Consider the following 24,050-nt stretch of genomic DNA (forward strand, 5'->3'; position numbering starts at 1 on the left):
GAAAATGGGCCATGTCCTTAAAGGGTTAAACGAATCCATACTTGTGCAATTAAATATACTGTAAAAAAATAAATATATATATATAAATATACATTTATTTATATATATATTTATTTTAACAGTATATTTAATTGCACAATGACGGATTCATTTTAATTAAATTATTGAACAACGAAAGTGACTTTTTTACAATGAAAATGTGTTTTATTAATTAAATATATTAACCATTAGAGGAGTCGGCATTATTGCCGATTTGCCGGCTATTTTTTTTTCACTATTTTTGCACTTTGATTTTTTCCACTTTTTTCATTGTAATAGCAACTGCAACTACATGAAACTATACCCTATCACACTCCCACTATTGTAGCTGCAATTATTCAGCCGTCATTGCAAGGTTCGTTTTCGGTTTGGTTCGTAAGAATCCGAACTTCAGGAAAGTTCGGGGGATCGAACCGAACTTTTCAAAAGTTCGCTCATCCCTACACAAAACATGAGATTAACAACAAACATATTTTTATTAGTCATTTGATCGTTGCCTGTATAAACACGGAAAGGTTACTGTTTGAATTCGAACGATAACAATCTTTCGCACAATAATCTTTCAGTGTAATAGGGCCCTTACTTTAGGGGTTAACCTCTTGCCTGTGCAGCAGCTCCGCTAAGTATGAAGGGGACTAATCTGAACACTGAAAGTTGGAGAAGAAGGGTCCTCCCTTCTTACACCTCCTTTTATGCATACACAGATAAGTCATTGACTATTAGTAAATCACAGAGCTTAAAATATGGGCTGATCTGTATTGATAGCCAATAGGGTCATGGTTATTTGTTTTTGTGTGGTTTTGAACTGCCATGTATATTGGAAGATCAGGAGAGATGGCTGTCCATCAAACAATTTTCATCCAACAGTTATTGAAAGTGTATGGCTACCTTTAGCAAGCCCTGTAACCAAGGGACGAACAATACTGTTGCTCAGAAACATTCTGCTCTGGGGTTCTAGTTTGGAACTCTAGTTCCCTTTGATAGAGCTCAATGTTAGAATAACCTTGAATGTACATAGTTTATACAAAGAGTTACCCAAAGCAAGTTTCAGTATGCTATACATATGGAAATAATAGAGCCTCATATGAGGCACAAGTTACAGTGTACAGAAATGGACCATAAATCAGTATTCAGTTCTCTTTCTATTGTACATCTAGTGTCCGAAAGCTTTTCATACTTCACACAGCGGTAAGAGCAGTTCCAATAAGCAAAAAAAAAAAGCCCAGTTCCCTTTTGAATATTACAAAGCCGCCTTGCTTTCCATTTTGCTTCCTACTCACATGCTGTGCTTCAAAGTGAAAAATCCTTAGCGTTTTCAACATCTCAGAATATGAATGCAAAATTCTGATCAATGGGCCTTTTTGTGATTTCCTTAAATAGGTTTTAACTTATCACTTTGCCATGCATGTGGACCACAATAGAACCACATAGTCCATGCATAACCCATGATTAGTAGGAAAAAGAAAGATATGATTTTAGCCTTCACGTATTAAAATCTTAGGCAGCCTCGACGGCTTTTTACTTTTATTACTTGTATTTGAACTTTAACCTTTTCTATGCACAGGATCAGTGGAAATATAATAAAAGTTAATGTATGGGAGTAAACAGCTGGCACATAATATCAATGTTATGCCATGAAGAATGATGAAGGAAAAACACTTATCACCTAGCAATAGAAAATGGCAGATTCCCCTGGACTGTAGTAAAGGAGAAAGAAAGAGATAAAATATCTTTATAAAACATACTGGAATAATAAATACATGTTTAACCCATAGTCTTTAGCAAATAGTAGCATAGATAAAATATATATGAAAGGGGTTGTCCAGCCACATAAAAAGTTGACTAAATGTGTTTAAATTAAAATTGATTAAACTTTCTTATTTCAGTGAGATATTTGCACCAATGTCCCACTATCCGCATCAGTCCTACTTTACTCTGGTTTTACTGCAACACAGGAAGGCAGGTTCCCAAATCCCCCTGGGTAAGCAGGTGATAGTGATGGGCTGAATGGGTCATTTCACTATCTAAGCCTACCCCCTTTTGTATCTCTGCATCAGCTATAATGAAGAAGGGACTGGCTTAGCTATTGAACTGAGCCACACCGTCCACCCCCTTCAAGCATGTCACTAGTCACCTTCTGACATAGACAGGAGGACAGCTTCCTTCCTGTATTAGAATGAACTGGTAAGTGGAGCGGGACTGATGCTGGTATATTAGTAAGTGTAATCTATATACAATTTATACTCATTAATACAACTTTTTATCTGGCTGGACAACTCCTTTAAATCCTAGTAATGGTGATGAAACTGATTAAAGAAGGATTACACTGTACTTGTCCTAAAGATGTTGTTTCATCAGAGACAACCCCTTTTTAAATGCAGGCCCTGAAGTGATCAGCTGATCACCATGGGTCCTACTCCTGGTATGTCCGGCAAACTGTTGGTTTGCCAGTGTAGCCGTAACCGACCAGACTCTTCACCCGCAGCAGCTACTACATTGCATTTAGTTAATTCAAATAAATGGACCTCTATGTAATACAAGGATGGCTGTGTGGCTCACCTCTGTGATGTCAGTATACCCTAATAGAGCATATGGATAGGGGTTGTATTCATGAGACAACATCTGTAGGTCCAATGTCCTCTTTGACCAGCTAATAAAGACTTTTTTTTTTACTCAAAAAGGGGATACTTATAAAGGTTTAAAGTAGTATTCTCCATGTAGACCCTGTAGGAAAAGCTAGACTACCGCTGGCACTATTACTTCCTTGGCAGAGAACAACAGAAATAAAGGCTATTCTGCCTTTATAGGTACTGTATATCTGCTGTCCTGTCATCATACATCCCACACACAATAACATTTCTATACCTTCTGCACAAACCTAAGCTGTAATACTGGTAAATATAGTTTTGGACTGAATTTCTTAGAAATAAGCTCAATGCATGAGTACATATCAACGGTGTGAATCAATCTAGGGAGCCTTATATTCTATATTGTGAACGCACAAGTGACATGCTGTTTTGCTGTATGGTCTCCAGTGAATTGGAAGTAATCACTACATCATATAACACGTACACCCTCAGTTTCCTCACACTCTATTATTAAGATAAGTGGGTTCTTTAACCACCAGGAATTTTCCAGCACCTACCATTAGGAAGTTGTACTTTAACGCAGCACTTGGTCTTTGTAAAAAAAAAAAAAAAGCCACATGATGTACGATTTTCTTCGAAGCTGGCCTGCCAAGAAGAACTTTTAAATTACTAGTTAAGATATGCTTATGGCTCAATGCACCAGAACGTATACATGCAGAACAATTGATTGAGATCACTGATTGAATGTCTTGGCAACTTTTACAACACAAGTAACTAGATTCTTGTCCAATGCAAGCTTATTCCTGTATCGGAGGATACATGGCCGGACTGGAATATGAAATTCTTACTTACAGTTATTGTTTCAACTTCCAGTTCTTCGAAAAGAATTGTTGGAAAGAATTGAAGATAAGAGGAAAAAGCAATAATCTATTTATACCCAAGACTATACCAATATCAAGGGGGCATCCTCTACACTGAGAGAATTTGGGATACTTTCCTGCATGTACTTCTGCAGTGTAATATGACAGTATATAATCAATATGATTTACTCTGTTGCCAGATTTAGAGTCAGGAAGTAATCTCATCCCTAAATGAGGAAAATTGACCTCTGACACATGGGGTTTTGCCATCTTCTGGATCAACACTGAAGGGTCATAGGTTGAAATAGATGGATGTATGTCTTTCTTTAATCTTACATAGTATATTGCAGTGCTACTACGATACAGTTATCTCACAGAAATTCTCTGAGGATTTTGAAGACTCAACATTCTTTTAGACTACTGTATTGTTTCTGGTTTAGTTAAGATGCAGTCAGGGAATTGTGTCTATTTAGCTACAGATTTGTAAATGACTTCTATTGAGAAAAATCTCAAGTCTTTCAGTGCTTATCGGCTGCTGTATGTCCTGTAGGAAGTGATGCATTCTTTCCAGTGTTATAAGGAACTCTCTGCTGCCACCTCTGCCTGTGATAGGAACTGTCCAGGTTTTCTATGGGAATTTGCTGTGGACAGTTCCTGACATGAACACAAGTGGTAACAGAGAGCATCATGTCTGACTGGAAAGAAAACACCACTTCCTCCAAGACATACAGCACCTGATAAGTACTAGAAGACTTAAACATTTTTAATTTAAGTCATTTACAGATCTCTATAACTTTCTGACACCCAGTTGATTTGGTAACATTTTTTTTTTCTGAAATACTTGGCCACCTACACATTTCCATGAATTGTCAGATGAACACGAGTGTGTTATTTACGCTCACAGGGGTGTGGATATGAGGCTTAGGTGGAATAATTAGGCTGAGAGAGTGTAAATTAGGCACAGGGGGTGTAAATATAAAGGTCAGGGAGCATGAATGAAACTTTGTGGATGTTAATATAAGCAAGTGTTATTCAGACTCAGGGTTGTGCCAATATTAGGATGATAGGGCACCTTAGCCAAAGAGGGTATGAATATGAGACTAAGATGGTCTTATTTATGCTCAGGGTGCAAATATAAGGTGAGGTGGGAAACATGAATTAGGGCCCTATTCCACGGGACGATTATCATTCAGATTATCATTAAGTCGTTCGAATCTAAGCGATAATCGTTCGGTTGAATAGCAGTTAACGATTTACGACCGAACGAGAAATTGCTGATTACTTAATAAGACCTGGACCTATTTTTATCGAGGCTCATTCGCAAATCATTTGCATTGAATAAGACGTTGTTCGGTCATTCGCAGTAGTGAACGCAAGACGGCAGAAAACGATCATAAGTAACGATTAGCGCTCCATGTAAATGGGTGAACAATTTCAGGTCTTTCACAATAGCGGTCGTTTGAGATCATTTATCGTTAACGATTATGCGAACGTAAATCGTCCCGTGGAATAGGGCCCTTAGACTCACACCCCCTGAGCCTATCATTCACAACAATTTTTTAAATAAAGTTTCTGCCTATTTGAATATTGAGGGAAATGTGAAGAAAGTCAACCGAATAGTAAAATCTCTATAGCTCAAATGACATTCTTTGATATTGCAATTTTTACAAATTATGTATCTGCTATTGTCTTAATTTACAGTCCATACTTAATTCTCCTATATCTAACCCTTCCTGACTCAATGCATGGACTTTGCTCAAGTGATTTGAATTCTGGGAATTGGCACCTCTACATTAGGCACTGCACTGTAATATAATAAAAAAAAAAAAGCACAAGATTTCCCAGTTTATTATAACAGCTCTGCTAATTTGTTAGGAATGTGCCTGTCAACAAGTCCCGTTGACTGTTTCCGATAACAACCGTCAGAACTTTAGATTGTGATCTAGATAAGGGCAGCAGGAATAGGGATAGAATACTTGCCAGCAGTTGGCATGACAAGAGATGTTTAGAGGCTGCAAACAGCTTAATGCCCAGGAACTGGCAGTACAGTAGAGAATGTTTTTATTTTTACCAACTATTCAAACTCAAAATCCTTATATTTGTGGCTGTGAAAACACTAATCACTGATGCAAGGTTATGGCCTAGGATTTACTTCAGAGGTCAAAATATGTGTATATTAGTATGTGCTTAATAGGAAACTCACAGCTCTTACCCACAGCGCTGTTAATTTTAAGTTTCCCCCAAATGACACCATGCTCTCAAATAAAGCCCACACCTGTAACAGTAGCGTATATATGTAACTGCTTATTGCAGCCCTTAACTCCTTAACGACGCATGATGGGTATACCGTTAAGGGGGATCAGAGAGGGCTCCCGACGTGAGCCCTCTCTGCAGCCCGTGGTCCCAGGTTGCTATGTGCAGCCAGGGACTGCGGGTATTAGCCGCCGTGGTCGGCTAATTAACTATTCAAATGCAGCTGTCAAAGCTGACAGCTGCATTTGAATACTGTATGTGGCCCCTCTTCCTGGTGTCTAGTGGGGGATCTCCCCCCCCGCAATGCAATCGCGGAGGGGAGATCCGTTCAAATGAGCTGGCCGGGGCTCAGCGTCGGAATGGCGCTGATCCCGGCTTGGCAATCCATGTATGTGGTCTGCAGCAGACCATTATAATAGAGCACCGATCCCTAATAAAAGTCTAAATAACCCCCCTTTTCCCATTTCATAAATAAAAATAAATAAATAAACAAACATGTTTGGTATCGCTGCGTGCGTAATCGCCCAAAATATTAATTTAATTCATGATCCTTCTCGGTAAACGGCGTAAGCGCTAAAACAAATCCAAAGTGCAAAATTGCGCATTTTTGGTCGCATCAAATTCTGAAAAATTGTAATAAAAAGCGATCAAAAATTTGCATATGCGCAATCAAGGTATCGATAGAAAGTACAGATAATGGTGCATCACATCACACAGCTCCATAGACCAAATAATAAAAGCGCTATAAGCATGGGAATAGAGCGATTTTAAGGAACATATATAACTTGTCCGTTTTTCCATAGGAGACACGGCGTAAAAACGAAACCCTCCCAAAGAAAAAGAATTGCGGGTTTTTTTGCCAATTTCACCGTGCATATAATTTTTTTCTGGTTTCGCAGGATATTTTATGTAAAAATTCAGCCTGTCATTGCAAAGTACAATTAGTGACGCAAAAAATAAGAGCTCATGTGGGTAAGTAGGTGTTAAAATGCCACTGCTATGGCCTTGTATACACAAGGAGAAAAAAACAAAAATGCAAAAATGAAAATTAGCCCAGTCTTTAAGGGGTTAAAAGGCAATATGCTCATGCTGACATGTTTCCTTTAGACAACACCGAGCCCTCAGGAGATAATTTGAGGAAAACAAAAAGTATTCAGCATCCTGTGCTGTTTCCATTCAGCTCCAGTCGGTATATAGCTTGTGGCTGACTATACTGATGATATTAAGCTATAGTTCATAAATCAAACTTTGGCTAAGTTTTTGAATATTTAAAACATTTTTTTTTAAATTTGTTTTGTTGAATAGATTGTTGAACCATAACTTGAGTCCATTTTAAATTGTGGGTTTTTTGGACCAGCAAGCGTTGACTATGGTACAGAGATGAAACCAACATCAGGAAATTAACTGCCTTTTCCCCCCTAGTGTACTGGTTTGTTTTAATATCATGCTTCAATAAACTAATAAATGCATTCACTGATCCATTCTGTATTGGAGGTGTGAAGTATGATATGAGATTGATTTGATGAGCTTAAATCTTACACAAGGGAGAAGGTTTTTGAGTACAAAAAATGATATTTATTTTAGCCGAACCTTAATATTTTTGTATAGAAAAGAAAAACTCCTTGAAGCAGACATAAAGGCACAGTGATCCTATTACTGAGAGGAACACATGAGATGCCAAGCCAACTCCCAATGCAAACCATATAGTAAGTAAGTATCTCCAGCTTTACAGATTAGTTAAAATCCCCAAAATGTATTCATAATTTTATATAAATTTACCTCTTTAATATTTTTGAAGAAATTAAGTACCAGCACATTTCAAGCTCCTCCAAGCCCATAATGATGGCAAAATATATTAACTGTATATTACCAATCAGGGATGATTAAAGGCATGTTGGAGACTTGTCAACACTTCATTTGTTTGTAATTTTATACAGAACACAGAATACAGAATCAGTTTTCCCCCCTTACTCCTATGAGGAGCTGGGGATACTTCATGTCTTTTCAATATTTTGCACAGTTCTTTTATTCTACTGATAGAAATAGTGTAAAACTGTATGTTGGGGGGCAACTCCAGCAATAATTTTGCAGATATTTGGTGCCGCCAGAATAACAGGATTTATTTCTATAACGCTTTACCGACACTGTAGGCTTGGCAGTGCCTCTCTCATGCATAGAGAGTAAATTCTCTTGAGCAGCTGATCAATAAAACTGTTGCAGAAAACATAGGTGGTATCTTGCTGGGTCCTGGAGCACTGTGCACTTAGCCACAAAAGGGATCATGTACAAGGTGGCTGGCAGTTCTTGCCAAACCTTGATTCCTGCTATGGATCTATGGTAGGCTACCCTCTACCACTGTGTGTGAACCCAGCCTATTGTAAGCAAAGAACATATACTATTTTGGCATTCTTAACAGCCTCAAAGGTGTTGTGTCACAGTGTCTGTAAATGACACAACACCTTTGAGGCTGTTAAGAATGCCAAAATAGTATATGTGCTTTGCTTACAATAGGCTGGGTTCACACACAGTATTTTTGTCCTCATATTGCAACCAAAACCAGGAGTGGATTAAAAAAACAGAAAGGCTATGTTCACACACTGTTGAAATTTAGTGGACGGCCGCCATTTAATGGCTAATAACTGCATTATTTCATAACAGCCGATGTTTTAAAATAACGCCAATTATTTGTCATCAAATGACGGCCATCCACTAAATTTCAACAGTGTGTGAACATAGCCTTTCTGTGTTTTTAATTTACTTCTGGTTTTGGTTGCAATATGAGCACCAAAATAGTGAGCAAAAATAGGTTGCGTGAACAAAGCCTAAGGGTGCTTTCACACTAGGGAATTCTCATGGATAACATTCTGCGGATTCCGACGCTTGCCCCCAGGTGCTCCCGCTTGACTCTCCCCCATCCTATAGACTCCATTCTATGCTTGGGGAGATTTCGCCATCCACTCAAACAATTGACATGTCTTTACTCTCCGCCTGTCCCATAGACTTCAGTCTTTGGTCAGGTGGATTCTGCCGTCGGCCAAAAGAATGGACATGTCCATTGTTTGGGCAGACAATGGAATCTGCCTGAGCATAGAATGAAGTCAATGGGATAGGGGAGAGTCAAGCAGGAGCGCACGGGGGCAAGTGGCAGTATCTGCGAAAAGTTATCTGCGAGAATTCCGTAGTGTTAACTGACCCTAACAATACAGAAAGCAGTGAATATTAGACATCATAATGGGTATGAATGAGATAAGTGAATTTGTTTAGCTCTTGAGGTTTTGCTGATTTGCAAATCAATCTGTTATCTATCCTCCGTAAGGAATTATTTGGTAAATCAATTGACACATGTGAGGTAATTTTATAGTAAATTAGGTTGATTATGGAATTAATTGATTCTTTTTTCTCTGTATATTTTTAAATCTATTTTTAACTGTTTTTGAGGACACATGGTCAGAAAAGGGTAGTAAACATCTGATGGCACATGCCTGGCTGTCACAGGAATAACACCATTATTTGTAGCAGTGGAAGTTGTTTGATGTATAAGCTATAAAGAATATAGCATCTGGTTAAAAACCATGCAGTACTTGAAGATAAGATTTTAATGTTTAGAAGTTCAGTTCTTTAAAAACTTCTTTTATTAAAACAGCAAAAAAAAAATCTAAATAAATAAAAAAGACAAGTTTGTAACAACCTAGAAGGCATGCAGAAGGATAAAACTAGTGGGATGGTTTGGACTTGGATTAGTTCCACAGTTTTAATTAGGGATGGTCCGAACCCTCCGAGGTTCAGGTTTGTATGAACCCGAACGCTCGGCATCAAATTCCTGCTGTCTGCCCAGTCCGTGGAGCGGGGAGATACGGCGGGAGGACCACCTGGAAAACTGGAATACAGCCTATGGCTATGACTGTATGCCAGTTTTCCAGGTGGTCCTCCGGCTGGATCCGCCCGCTGCTCGGAGCGGGCAGACAGCGGGAATCATTACCGAGAGTTCGGGTTCGTACTAACCTGAACCGAACTCGGTTCGGACCATCCCTAGTTTTAATGTGTGTTTTTTTAATGCTGGCACAAGGGTTAAAATAGTGAAGGGGGCAACACCCTGTTAAGTATCTAGCTTGATGATATGTGTTAGGTATCTATGATGGTGAGCTGCAGAAATATGCCAAACACAGGAGATCTGAGAACAAGGTACCAGTCTTAACTTGTAAAAAAGAAACAGTTTTTTCATTAAATGGTAACACAGTCTCTTAAGAGAAACAGATCACTGATCCCAGGGAGACCAGCCAAAGATAACTCTGCCAGCTGCTAGTTAAAGCGCTCAATGCAGTAAAATTATAGGTGCATTGCCCCCTGGGACACATGAATATGCAAAAGAAGAGCCTGTGGAGCCTCATTTAAGAGTCTCGAAACACAGGACTAGCCAGATATCCCTCCGGGAAGGGCCCAGCCAAGGGGTGGCTCCTGTAGGGAAACCAGCATATTAAGTGGCCCTATAAGTCAATGTAATGACAAGGGAAAAACCAAGGCCAGGTAACCATCCACATACAGCTGTTTCAGGGTATTGCCTTTAATCAGTGTGGAGCAGGATTCTGGCTAGGTGGGAGCAATGTCTAGTAGAGCCATAAGAGAAACAGATTGCTGATTTCAGGAAAACCAGCCAAAGATAACACTGCCGGCTGCTAGTTAAATCGCTCAGAGAAATCCTAGGTACTTCCCTACCCGGAGGGATATCTGGCTAGTCCTGTGTTTCGAGACTCTTAAATGAGGCTCCACGGGCTCTTCTTTTGCATATTCATGTTTACCAGGAGGCAATGCACCTAGGATTTCACTGCATTGAGCGCTTTAACTAGCAGTCGAGAGTAAAAGGAAAAATCCAAAAAAATGGTACCATTACCAGCGCTGTCACTGCCAGAAAATCCAATTTACCAGGCGGATGAAGAAAAACTTGTTTATTTAGTTGCACAACGTTAACTAGCAGTTGGCAGTGTTATCCTTGGCTGGTCTCCCTGAGATCAGTGATCTGTTTCTCTTATGGCTCTCCTAGGCATTCCTTCCACCTAGCCAAAATCCTGCTCCAGACTGATGAGGGGCAACACCCTGAAACAGCTGTATATGGATGGATTCCTGGCCTTGTTTTTTTCCTTGTCATTACAATGACTTATAGGGCCACTTAATATGGTGGTTTTGGTGGTTTCCCTACAGGAGCCACTCCTCGGCAGGGTCCTTTTCGGAGGGATATCTGGCTAGTCCTGTGTTTCAAGACTCATAAATGAGCCTCCACAGGCTGTTCTTTAACACAGTCTCTTGGTATCTAGGTACTTTAGCCCACATTACAGCACTACTACAACTGGTTGGCTCTACCAGTGAATTTCCAAGAAAAGTCTCTTACCTACACTTGTGCTAAAGTTGCAATGCCCACTGTAAGTAGAAGTCTTGAAGAACAGCTTGGGTAGCTACCATGAGGGACATTTATTAAGAGGCGCCCCTGCTGTACGTGGCCTCCTCCCGCTCCCCATTTATTAAGGTTTACGTCTGGAAACAGGTATGAACCAGGCAAAAATCTACACAAGCTCCAGAAAAGGTGTGGACTTTCACGTAATGCCTGCACCAGGTGCAGAGCCGGCTGGCTGCACTAAGAGGCATGCCTCTTAGTAGATCCAGCTGGGGGCAAGGGGACAAGGCTTTATCTAAGATTGGCATAAAAGTCCGCCATCATGTTTAGGCTTAACCCAAAGCCTTAATATGTCCTAGTAATGTATTAGCAATGGTGATCTTGTTTAACTTCTCCACATAGTATATCTCTCTTTCGATAAATTTTCTTTCCCCTCTCTACTTGTTCTCCATAAAATAGGACTGGGATCAACTTTGCCCCAAGTGATTCCAGCTTTTGGCCTTGTATTACATTCTCTATTGGAAGAACAAACCTCAACTCCTTCAACTTCTCGCTTATGTAGGTGTAGGGCATGACCTAGAGCTAACTCAACTTGGCTTAGCATATGCTCAGTACAAGTAATTAGGCTATTTGTGTTGTATTAGTTAATGCCTCACAGCCAAGAAATATCATAAAAACTGTTCAAAAACAGTACACATTAGAAAATGCATACTATACAGGAAACCAATAGTACAAAATCTAACCAAAAGGCCCCTTAGGGATTTCAGTTGAACACTGCAAGTTCTATACATCAAAGTGGAAGATGTGGGTGCTAATCAGATGCAGCAGTGGTTATCTTGAACACAACACAGCAATACATTTTGGTTGGGATATCGTAATGCACCAGGAATTATGTTAAAGCCAATGACCGAGAAATAACATTAAACTTAGCTTTGTTTAAACAGATAGGATAGCTTATCTCAACCTCAGGAGTACAATACAATATCTTTACTTGCCAAGTATTATTATGAGCCTGTCATATATTTATATATATTTATATATATATATATATATATATATATATATATATATATATATATATATGAACTTCTCCACCAAGTTTGTATTTTAGTAACATTATAATAAATGAAAAGTGATTGTCCCCTACTTATCTAGGGCATGCTGCATTTATTTAGTATAGTCACCTTATAGTTAACATAGCAGGGTCCCTCTGCTCCACTTGCCAGTCTCTGTGCTGTTCTCTGAAATGCCACCAATTTAAAGGGATATTTTTCGATTAAAAAAATGTTATCACACTTCATCCTACTTCCAAGATGACCTGTCTCAGCAGGATCTAGCTAAAGCAGGATACTGCTGCATGAGCAGAGACATTCAAATTACTGGAAGATGTTGAACTGGGAGCTGCAAGGAACACTGTAGGTGAGTATAAGTTGTTTTACCTCTTTACCAGCCCCCCAGAAACTTGAAAACAAAATAACCCTGGAACCCCTTCAAGTGGAGTACAAAGAATCAAAGCCACAAGATTTCCAACAGGACCATTCCTTTATTGACAATTACCCGAAAATCCTTGCAAATTGTGGCTGAAACATTGCTGTTTTTAATGTAATTGTGTTGATGAAGAAGTTATCTCATTGGTTTACTTATACTCTAGTAACATAGTTCAGTTAATCTACACCACTTTCATTCATTGTTTATCTGTACAACTAGTATAGAGGTATCTGTTAACTTTTTTCAGTAACTGGGTAAATATCATCTACGATGCCTAGTATAACACTGTGGATCAGCGACCAATTTCAACTAATACTACAGATAAAATGGAATATGTGCTTCAAGAAAGAAGTCCGTTATTGAATTCGCCATTACAATATCGATAATCTTACTGCTCTTTGAGGAAAGAATCCGTCTAGATGTAGCGAAGAGTGGCAATTATTATTATGACCTAAAAAAACATTCATGCTCCCTTCACACACTATATCTATTAGGGCATGTGAGAAAGTTTAATTGTTTGGTTGTCTTCACTAGTGCAATAGATCACAAGCCAACTGACTTTGTACAGTATGAAGCTTAAGAGGCTGCTTTTGAATACAGCTCTCTTTTCATGTATGCCTTTATATCATCAAAGGGTCGGCACAAAGAATAGAAACAACACAGCTTTATTACAGCTTGTCTGATGTTTGCTGGTTTGACACTTTTCTGGTATTTTTTTTTTATTGTGCACGGTATTATATATGCAATTATTTTAGTTGTGGTAGACATAACACAGATCAATTTGTTTTGATGTTGGGAAAAGCTGTTCTCGTGCAAATGCGCATTTGTTTTATGTATTTATTGCAATTGTTCATTTTAGCTAGTGCTTTCTCCGTTTTTACTATTAAAATCACTTTTCAATTAAGCCACACCCAAAGAGCAATTAGTAATTGCAAACTAAAATAATGTGCAAACACCAATCATTGCACTAAGGGGAGGCCAGACAGCTAAAGGACGTCCGTTACTTTAGACTTAAAATAACGGGCAACACTTTAAACGGAGCTGTGTGAACATAGCCATAAACTCCAATTTAGTTATACCAATTAATTGGGATCAGTGAATTGAGCATGCGCGTTACATATTCAGTGCTCACACTCCACTCCTAGTGTGTTATACAAGTTGGGTTTCATTACTGAACTGAGTGTGTGCTTTACTTAATCAGTGTTCCCATCAATCTAATGTCCACTCTTAAGATGTTAAGCTGCTGATCCACCAATGTCCACTGCTGTCCATGGCAGAAATTGGTTGATTGCCAATTTTTTTTTTTAACTGTGATTTTCCAATTTTTAAAACTTTTAGAAGAACATGCTTTAACAAATTTGTCTTTCTGTAATAGTCCCAGTACTGTAGTTACTATAGTTTGACTGTTTTATTGAAATTCATTGCAATTCGATACGCCAGGTTGACCCAAATTACGCGAAGCTTGCGGAACAAATTTCCAGCTGCTTCGCTCATCTCTAGTATTATGATATTTTTCTACTGAAATGTTATGGCTTCCTGAGGTGCAGTTGTCATGGGCTAGGTTCACACGCTGTACTTTTTGGACATCCATCATTTTGAGGCTAAATAACGTGCGCTATTTTGAAATCACTAATACAATCATACCAGCTTACTGCATGCTGTTCTATTTTGAACTCAATGATAAGTCACTATGCAGTAAGGACCCTATTACACAGATTGATCATTTGGGTTATTATCGCTCCATGTAATAAAGAGAACTGATCGACTGGTCGTTTACTTAGGTCCACTAAAAGCATTGGGTGTATCGATGGCGTGTGGTTGATGGCTTACCATTGTAGTATAAAATAATAAAGTATTTACTTATCTTACCACATTCCCCAATGTCCTCAGGCCTTCTCCAGTCTCTGCAGCTGCAGCTCTGCCTTCTGTTCTGGTCTCTTCACTGAAGGGCCGCTCAACCAATCACTGGCTGAGACAGGACTGCGGCCAGTGATTGGCTGAGTGGCCTGTCAGTGCAGAGACTGGAAAAGAAGACAGAGCTGCAGCTGCAGACACAGAGGAACATGGTAAGGTGAGTAAAATTTTTTATATTTTAGACTAAAGGAAAGAGCTGCATGGACATTGCTAACGATGTCTGTGCAGCCATTGCTGCCCGATTATTGGCCTGTGTAATTTCTCAGTAAACAAGCAATTCCACTTCAACTTTATGATTGAGCCGTGTAATAGGACCCTAAGTGTCCCCCAGTGGACAGCCAATTTGTTTTCTTTTAATTCCATGTCTAAAAAGATTTAGAGTTTTGTTTCAGAAAAATAAAGCTTTAAGCACTATAAAGATATATCAAGAAATGAACCACTTAATTTAAAAAAATAGGATAAAAAGCAGAGATCCTCTAAAGTCTAACCAGTAACCTTGGTTTTCTCTCATCTAATTCACACTGTTTATAAAGCCCAAGGCATATAATATACAAAAACAAAAAATGGATACAGACTTAAAATGCTCAGCAAGTTGAACAATGACCAATAAATGGTTATTTTAAAATGATGAAATAAAGAATCAGAATTTTACCCTCCTGATGCTTAAATCGTTTTTGTATGATGGATGGTCCATGTGAAAATACGTCTGGCTTGTCTTCAGCTGGAAATATAATGCAACAAAGCACTAGGACAATATAAATCCTCCTTCTCTGCAGTTATGATGATGTATTGAACAAGAACAGACACATTAAAGAAAAAGTGTAAAGCATTGGACAGTATAAGCGTTTCATCAAAGAATGGGAAATAAAGTAAAGTAACAATAGATAAGAATGATCAGAAGCATAAGAGATGCTGAACATAAGACGTTAGGTCGATAAAGTACAGGAATAGTTCTAGAAATAGTTAAAACAAGCTATCATTGTGTGAGCCATAGAGTTGAATGTCCTCTATTTATGATCCGTTCTTGACTTTGGCTTCAAAAAATGCATAAAAGAAGTGGAAGGTAGGAACACACCCTGCAAGGAACAACTGAGAGAAAAAATGGATAGTAATATGTAAATGGATCCAATTGCAGTCCTCTACTAAAATATAGGCAAAGGTTTATCGAAGATAATAGAAGTGGAACTGAATTTGCAGATGAAAAATTATTATAGTGCAGCACTGTGCACAATAATCACTTCTCTGAATTACTTTCACTTTCTAAATAATTTGTTGTCTGCACTCCCTGCTGATAACTTTGAACTAGGAGATAATATGTCCTGCTCCATAGCACCCATAGCCAGCCCTATACCCACATAAATTACTTTTTATAGTATTGGGGCTTGTTACTATGGAGACAGCGCAGGGTACTCAACCTCCTAACACATAGTTATAAGCAGTCGGGAGTGCAGACAATGCCCATAAAAGACAAACCAGAAGTGAGTCATATAAAAAAAAATGACACCCTATACTGCGTGTTGGCTGTAGGGACTATCTGTATTTTATGGGTCTTTATAAGATATGCTTATTTTAAATGTTGTTAACTGGGCTAAGGTCTTGCTTTGTGAATTTCTATATTGAATAAAGGATACATGTGTTTTTCTTATCTATGGTGGTGTGCCTAGTATTATATGACATACACTGCTTCTTTTTCTTTCATTTAAAAAATGGTTATTGTGCACAGTGCTGCACTATAATCATTTTATGTAAAATTACAGTTACTCTTTACTATACGTCATGCTGAAAACGTTTTTTGTATAACACTGGTTTTTGTATAACTTTTTTTGTATTTACTGACTAGCATGGCCAGTGACATTATTATGTTTTGTTTTTCCAGTCTTAACCCTTACAGCTATGATGAGAACTGCCTAAACATTAGTGAAGATCACATCCCACTAGCTGCCTTGCCACTGCTGGCCATCTCTTCTCCTCAATACCAAGATGCAGTTGCTATGGTGATCAGCAGAGCAAACCAAGTTTACAATGAATTTCTCAAGTCTCCAGATGGAGCTGGCTTTAATGGACAGGTATTTCAGCATGTTGGATTTATTTGCATATCATATCTTATTAAAAAAATATTCCATTTGTTGAAAACACACATGGGTAGATAATATATACTGTATATTGTATACTTTAGCCATGTACATACATATAAAGGCTTTATAAAAATGATTTGTAAAATAATGCACAGGTGCTGTACATTTATCGTTGTCTATATAGTATTTTTGCCTTATTTATTTTACAACTGTGTTACTTAACCCCTTCACGTCTACAATACGTATTCTGATGCCTCGTGCAGTAGTAACATGTAAATATGGTTCTGATTGTAAAGGGGTTTAAATGTGTGCGGGGCGGCTTCAATGTGATCAGCCATGCACACATTAGTGTCCCAGGAGCCAGGCATAATGACAAGCCACGATCAAGCAGCTGACGGTCATTAACCCCTTAAACATTGTGATCTATAGTGTTCTCAGCATCTAAGGGAGTCGGTTACATGAAAAGTACCTATCACTGACTGATCATGATCACTTAAGCAAGGGGGTAGATTCTTAAAAGGGGGAGGTATAATACTTACCTCCATCCTGTCAGATCAGCGATCTTCTCATAGAGTCATATCCTAAGTGCAGATCGCTGATAATAGTCATCAATGCTATCTAATGGCAGAGCATTTATAGGTACAGTACATGCAATCTAATGATTTTTGTATGTGTTTTGTGTGTATTGTGTGTATAATGTAAAGAGAAAAAAAATTAAAACATGGCAAAATCCCCCCCCTTGTAAAAAAATAAAATAAAAAATTAAATCACCCCCTTTCCTATTTTGCAAATAAAAATTATTTAAAAAATGCATATTTTATATCATAGCATGTAGAATTGTCTGATCTATTAAAATTTGACACTACTGTTCCCATATGGTCAACAGTGTAAACGGAAAGTGGGAAAAAACCCATCAGGATTGCTGAATATTTATTATATATCTTTGAGGACCTTGGGCATGAGCATTCATAACTCTAAACTTTATTTACTAACCTCAACCATTCCTATAAAAGTGGAGCATGAGAATCCTTTTAATCTCTTCCTATGGGTACCTTAATGCATTAGCTAGTCCTCCCAAGACCATTTCCACTGGGGAGAAATCCAGAGAGCCATTTCCATACCCTGTTAGATACATCCAATCACATTGGACCAAAATGCTTGGATTCCAGGACCGAACCAGATTAGATGGAATATGTTTGCCCTCTCTTCCTTACATTTAAAACAGGAAACCCACCTGAAATTTTAAAAATTGTGGGTTTTTTTTTGGGGGGGGGGATTCAATAAGTAGGAAATTTTGTGACTTTTGGTAATTGCGATCATTACAAATTTACAATATGCAGATGTAGCAGGGATGAGTGTGTGATTTTGTCATGAAGTGCTGTGTTTTCTAGGGCTTTCATACGACTGCAGGTAAACCATTTATCATCTTAATTCAGTGATCTATCACACTGTGCAAAGGAAACTGGCCATGTTCACCAGTGGCCAGTGGCAAATCTGCTGTGTATTCTTAAAGAAAGCGCTATAGAATGCCAAGGCTGACTCTTGGAATTATGTTAGAAATTGGCCAGCAGACCTGCACTTGGATTAGTCCAATTGTTGACTATCCTAGATTTTTTTTTGCTGCATGTACAGTAAATGAGCTTAAAAAATACTCTGTTCACCTGCATTGGCAGTGGAGTGCAAGCAGATTCTGTCAGAATTTAGATGGGAAAATTCCAATAGAAACCTGAACATGTGGCCTCATGGGTATGTCCACACAATGTAAAAATAAGGACAAAATGAAGAAATTTTGCTGAAAAATTATAGCTGTAATTTCAAAAATATAATGTACCCCTATGACGCCAATGGGAATTTGGGCATCTGTGCACACACCATATGGAACCACAGCTGAAAAATAATTAATATGCCATTTATTTATGGCCATTAATTTGGAAAAATACTCCCATATTTTCACCTCAAAATGATGACTTTCCAAAAGTACGGCCTCAAAACTTGTTGCATGAACATATCCTAAAGGGGTTTTCTGAGCAAAGATATAGATGGCATATCCTCAAGATAGGTCACAATTTATTGCTCGGCAAGGTGCCGACCACCTTTACACCAACTGGTTGGCTGTTTAGTGCCCGTACTACACAGTTAGGCTATGTTCACACACCGTATATTTTCGTAAAATTGTACAGCGGCCGTGATTTATACGGAAATATACGTTCCATTGCTGCCTAGGAATCCCGGCAGAAGCGTATACACCTAGTGCACACTGGCTGAGCAGGACACCAGGGAGCCTGGAGCCTGAGAAGCAAGCGGGAGCGGGGCAGTTAACATATTAGCCCGGCAGAAGCCGGATTAATCGGGAAGGGGCTTTACATTCACACAGCAAAATTAAAAATTTGCTGCAAGACTGTAAAGCCATAGAAATGACAGGACAGAGGATTGCAGCAGATTTTACTGCAGAACTGTCAGCATGAAATCGGCTGCAGATCCTGTATGGGCTGTATTTCTGTATCCTGGATCCTGTTGTATGGGCTGTATTTCTTTTTTTAACTAACTTGACAAGTTAACTCTTGTGACATATTACAAGCACAGTCTATACACGTAGGCCAACAATGCAGGTAACACCAATTTCAAGATCAAGATCTAAATGACTTTTCTGCAAAATTTTATTGCCTACCACAAATAGAAATATTTCTTAGAAAAGCAGGCAATAGACAGGCATATAACCGACGTGCATATGTCACTACAGTGTAGTTAAGTGTATGCAGCGGAAAACCATATTTTGGGTAAATGTTTTGTGAGGTCAGTCCATTCTTTCATAAACCCAGTCCACTGATCTAATTGAATAAATCCCAGTTCTGAGAACACAGATCCAAGCTGCTCATCTCTAATTAGGTTTCAACCATCTGTCTATAATGGAGATAAAATAAACATCACTGGCGACGACTTTCACGGCCGATATTCAAAGGAATGTGAAAAGCAAAATATGCCGGATAATGATGAAGTCTGACAATGTTTTTCCTCATTTATAGTTATTCTTCATATTGCTTGTTTCAAAAGTATAGCATCTGTTAAAAAAAGAAAAATGTGGAAAAATATGAAAAGTATTTAAGTGGCCACCTGTGGTTCCAAAATCTGCCTTTTGAGACACTTGAGATGTAACTTACTGCAGCTTCTTTATCTTGGGTCACAGATCTGTAGTAAATTTGTCGCATAATGTAATCCTAGTGCATGGTTGTTACACTTGGCCAAATGCACTGTAGACATCCAGTGAAGAAAAAGTATTGAATTCAGAATGTCAGTAAAATCCATAAGCTTTATTCCATATTCCAATACAATTCTGACATCACATTCACCCCATCTCATCAATGATATGTATCGAGCTGTGATCAAGGGCACACACAAGCTCAAAACTCAAGTCATTGATGCTGTGGGGTGAATGTACACAGATGTGATGTCAGACGTGTATTGGAAGATGGAATAAAGCTTGATTGATTGATTGATTGATTGATTTTTACTGACAAACTGGATCCATTACTCCATAGTCTTTTTCTCTGTGTTTAAAAATAGACATAAATTGACAAATTTCCCACATTATGTTATGAAAATGCTGCTGACTCCATATTATTGTACAAATTATCCATCTTATTATACATTATCAATTATCAGTTATCTATTATCTAATTATCCATCAGTCTCTCAGACAAGTAACTTTCCTTATGGTTGAGGCTAGATTCATACACAGTAAAATAAAGGCTAAATATGGTCATAATTTTGGGTAACACAATGTGTGAACAGATATTTAAAAAGGTTGTGTTTTGCAAAATCCGGTGGCAAATGAGCATGTTCATTATTTGGACGGTCATACTTAATTATGGCCGTTATTCTATACAGTGTCCAAATTCCCACTGACTTCAATGAAGCGCATTATTATTTTTAAAATATGTCTGTATATTAAACTCAAAATTACGGACACATTTTACCATTTTACTGTGTGTGTGAACATAGCCTAAATGTCACAGGGCCACCACCTAAAGATTGTGCCATGCCTGTAAGACCATGCAGGTCAGCTTTGTTGCGTACATTTTTTTTTAAACACTAGACATCCCGTTAGTTAGAACACAATGCCGCAAAACGATATGGCATACATGCTTACACAATTTCCTGAATCTGTACAGAGTACTTAATGTGCAACAGAGAAATGGTGGTATTAGCGACTGCAGATAAATCTTTTTCTCACTATTCCAAGATTAAACAATGCTCCATGGAGATTAGCTACACTGTGCTGTATTTGAGTATCCCTGTCCTGATGCATGGTGGTTGGGAACACCAGTGCCATTGCAATACTCAATACTGCTCCAAAGTTGCTGCTCCTTAAAGGGAACATGTCCCCTAGAGTTTCTTTTACTAATTAGACGCAGATACTAAAACTTTTATTCCAATCTGTTTCTATTTCTCTGACTATAATTTTTTTTTTACTTTTTGTACATTGTTATGGGGGCTGCCATATTACCTGGGCTGTTTTTAACCGCTGTTTAGTGATATGCTTTACAGCAAGACTCATAGACATAGACAACAATAAACAAAGTCTGCCCTCTTGAAGATTGAAGATGAATGTGAAACATCACTGAGTATACTCTGTGACCTTTGAAGAGGTTATTCCACAGGGAGCTGCTATTGTCTGCTCTATCTTTTGGTGTCGCATGTCACTGCATTGCTGTACAGATCATGTTACAGCCCCTTCCTCTCATCACCACACACACAACAGGAAGTCTCAGCTTAGTTTTTGCCCCTGTGGTAAGAAGGAAATTGAATGGAAAATTAGAAAAAATGTCACCAAAAATTCATAAAAACATGTTTAACATAAAAAAATCATTTTCTAATTACACATTCCCCTTAAAGGGGCCCTAGACCTGCTATTCATTTCTTCTACCATCATACAACTCAAAAGGAGAGAAGACAGCTCCACGTAGAGACATAAAGAGACATAATCGGCCCTATTAGGACGATTATCTCTCCGTGGAATAATATAGGTTTGAACCTATAATTGTCGGGCACTGACCGCTACGTGTAATAGCAGTGTGCAGCCGGCAACTGACCATTTACATTACCTATCCAGGCTGCAGGGCTCCTCTTGCGGTCTTCTTTACCCCATGTCCCGCACGCTCCAGCTTCAGAGCGGCTGCCATTGGGCCGTGTAATAACACCCTAAGGGTGCCAACCTGTTCGAGGTGTAACTCTACACAGTTTTTTTTTAAAAATGGAAACACAAAACAGAAGTTAATATAAAGTCAACATAAAGAAGAGTCTCTAGGCAGGAATGTGGACCCTTTACAATGCAATTGGTTTGGAACTGGCTGGAGTGGGCAGCAGAATCTAAGGGAGAGTATCTCCAGGTCACATTCACTCCACCAATGGCCACCAATTGGCAGCTAGACACAGCAGCAGGATGAGAAAATGGACATGAAAATAGGACTAAAAGGTGGACATGGTAGTATGACGAGCGGGGTTGCTGAGTGTCCGCAACTGCTTATATAGTCTATAAACTTTGTAGTGAAAGCATAACTCTGCTGAACAGCTGATCAGTAAGGGTGCCAGGTGTTGGATCTCACCGATCAGTGACTGATGACATATCCTGAGGATAAACCATTAATAGACAATATTAACCCATAAAACCCCTTTCATGGTTGCCTTGGTGTAACAGAGTGTGACAGAAATAAGATAAAACAGAGTAGTCCACCAGGGTAGAATGACATGTTATTAGTGGAGGAGAGGTGAGAGACAGCTTAGTTCATAACACCAGGCACTAGAGGCTGATAGGATCGGGTACCTCCAAATATTTTAATAACATACCTCTGACAAGATCACTTTAATAAGTTATCTAGATAAATATACTTAAAACTGCAGTGTGTAAGGAATAATCCATTATCCCGATTCATATAAATCCTATTCATGTCATCATGACAATTAGTATTCATTCAGTACATTGTGCCACTCTACTACTTTGCGTGATTATTTTGACATCACTGAAACTGCACATTGTTTCCCCAAGGACATGAATGCAATTCCAAAATGAGATCTTAATGCACTGTTCCAGCTCTGTTCCTCTAGTCTTGGGATCAGTGATATTCCCAATAGTAAACAGGCTGCTTCTGTATGAATGAGGATGTGTGTACATGTTCAGGCTCAGGTCTTTAATTGCAATTATGGAATACAAAGCCCGGAAGAGATCATGAATGGATGATACATATAAAGGAAAGACTGACACTTTTCCTCTTTTTCGTTTTCTTTTTTTTTAATACATTCTTGGCTTTAATGTACAAAATTTTAATTAAATAAAGCAATTAATATAATGGTGCCTTGTAGAATACGTATGACATATCCTTTACTAGCAAATACTTTTTAGCCTGTATTTGGCTATTCTCTTGCCTATTCCCTTTCTCTTTTTTTTTTGTAAATTTTATGTATATATTACTCACTGGTACTTTTTCTTCCTTTTTGCACAATAAAACAGTAGCACAAAAAAATAAAGTCTTTTATGTTGCCATGTTACCAAATTTTTTATAAATGTAGCAATAAATGTGCTTGTTTTTGTGTAGTCTTTACCCGTGGCATTTTGGGCCACATATGTTTTGAGGGTTGTGTTGGGGAAAAAAAAAATCTCTTTTTTTTCTTATTACCATGGCATGCATCTATCTATCTTCTATCTATCTATCTATCTATCGGCTATGTTCCCATAACATACTTTTTAAGGTGAAACATTTCATCTTTTCATAAAGACGGACGTCATTAATGATCTATCAAAAGCCAGACATTTTCAAATAAAAAAGACGTTGCAGAAACATGGCCTATGTGTGTAACTTTGTGATAATGAAAACACTTTTATAAGAAAGGTTCCGGCCTTCTGTCAAACCACTTATATGCCATGGCCATCATTATTGGGGCATCGGAGAGGTTAAAAGTCCAGGATCACAGTTATCTGCAAATCCCAACCAGTACAGAAGAGCCTTGAGTGTTGGTCATTACTGGATCTCCTCTGTGATCACATAGGCACAGGTTCCTTTTTATTAGAATAAGCAGGGATTTTTTTTATATTTTTTATTACCAGTTCTTTAATTGGTGTGCTGGATTTCCAGAGTAATACACACTGCAAAAATTTTTTAGTATCCTAGTAATCAAATATCAATTTGGGTTAAATTGTGCTACCAAACTTAGTAATATATTAAACGTCAGCTCCAGTAAGACCTAAACAATGGCTAGAATATGCTGTAAGTTATTCTACAAGCAAGAAAACAGTCAGACATCTTGCTGCAGAACATACCAGTGATTTACAGACAAGGTCAGGGGTAGAATAAAGACTTACATCCAATGATACACAGTTGGTATCTTTTCACTGATTGGGGTCATTCTCTTCCATTTTCTTCTCCCTGTATCTAAGTACACCATGAAACCTTCC

At 38.3% G+C, this 24,050-nt stretch overlaps 1 protein-coding gene across 1 annotated transcript in view; it reads left to right on the plus strand.

Moving 5' to 3' along the window:
- PITPNM3 (PITPNM family member 3) overlaps window positions 1-24,050 on the plus strand; it is a 332,363-nt gene that overhangs the window by 243,354 nt on the left and 64,959 nt on the right. Inside the window, exon 6 of the mRNA XM_069945444.1 lies at window positions 16,405-16,594. Coding sequence (XP_069801545.1) covers window positions 16,405-16,594 — 190 coding nt within the window. The remainder of the gene's footprint in view (window positions 1-16,404; window positions 16,595-24,050) is intronic.

This window comes from Dendropsophus ebraccatus, chromosome 11 (assembly GCF_027789765.1).
Source record: "Dendropsophus ebraccatus isolate aDenEbr1 chromosome 11, aDenEbr1.pat, whole genome shotgun sequence".
NCBI classification, from domain to species: Eukaryota; Metazoa; Chordata; class Amphibia; order Anura; family Hylidae; genus Dendropsophus; species Dendropsophus ebraccatus.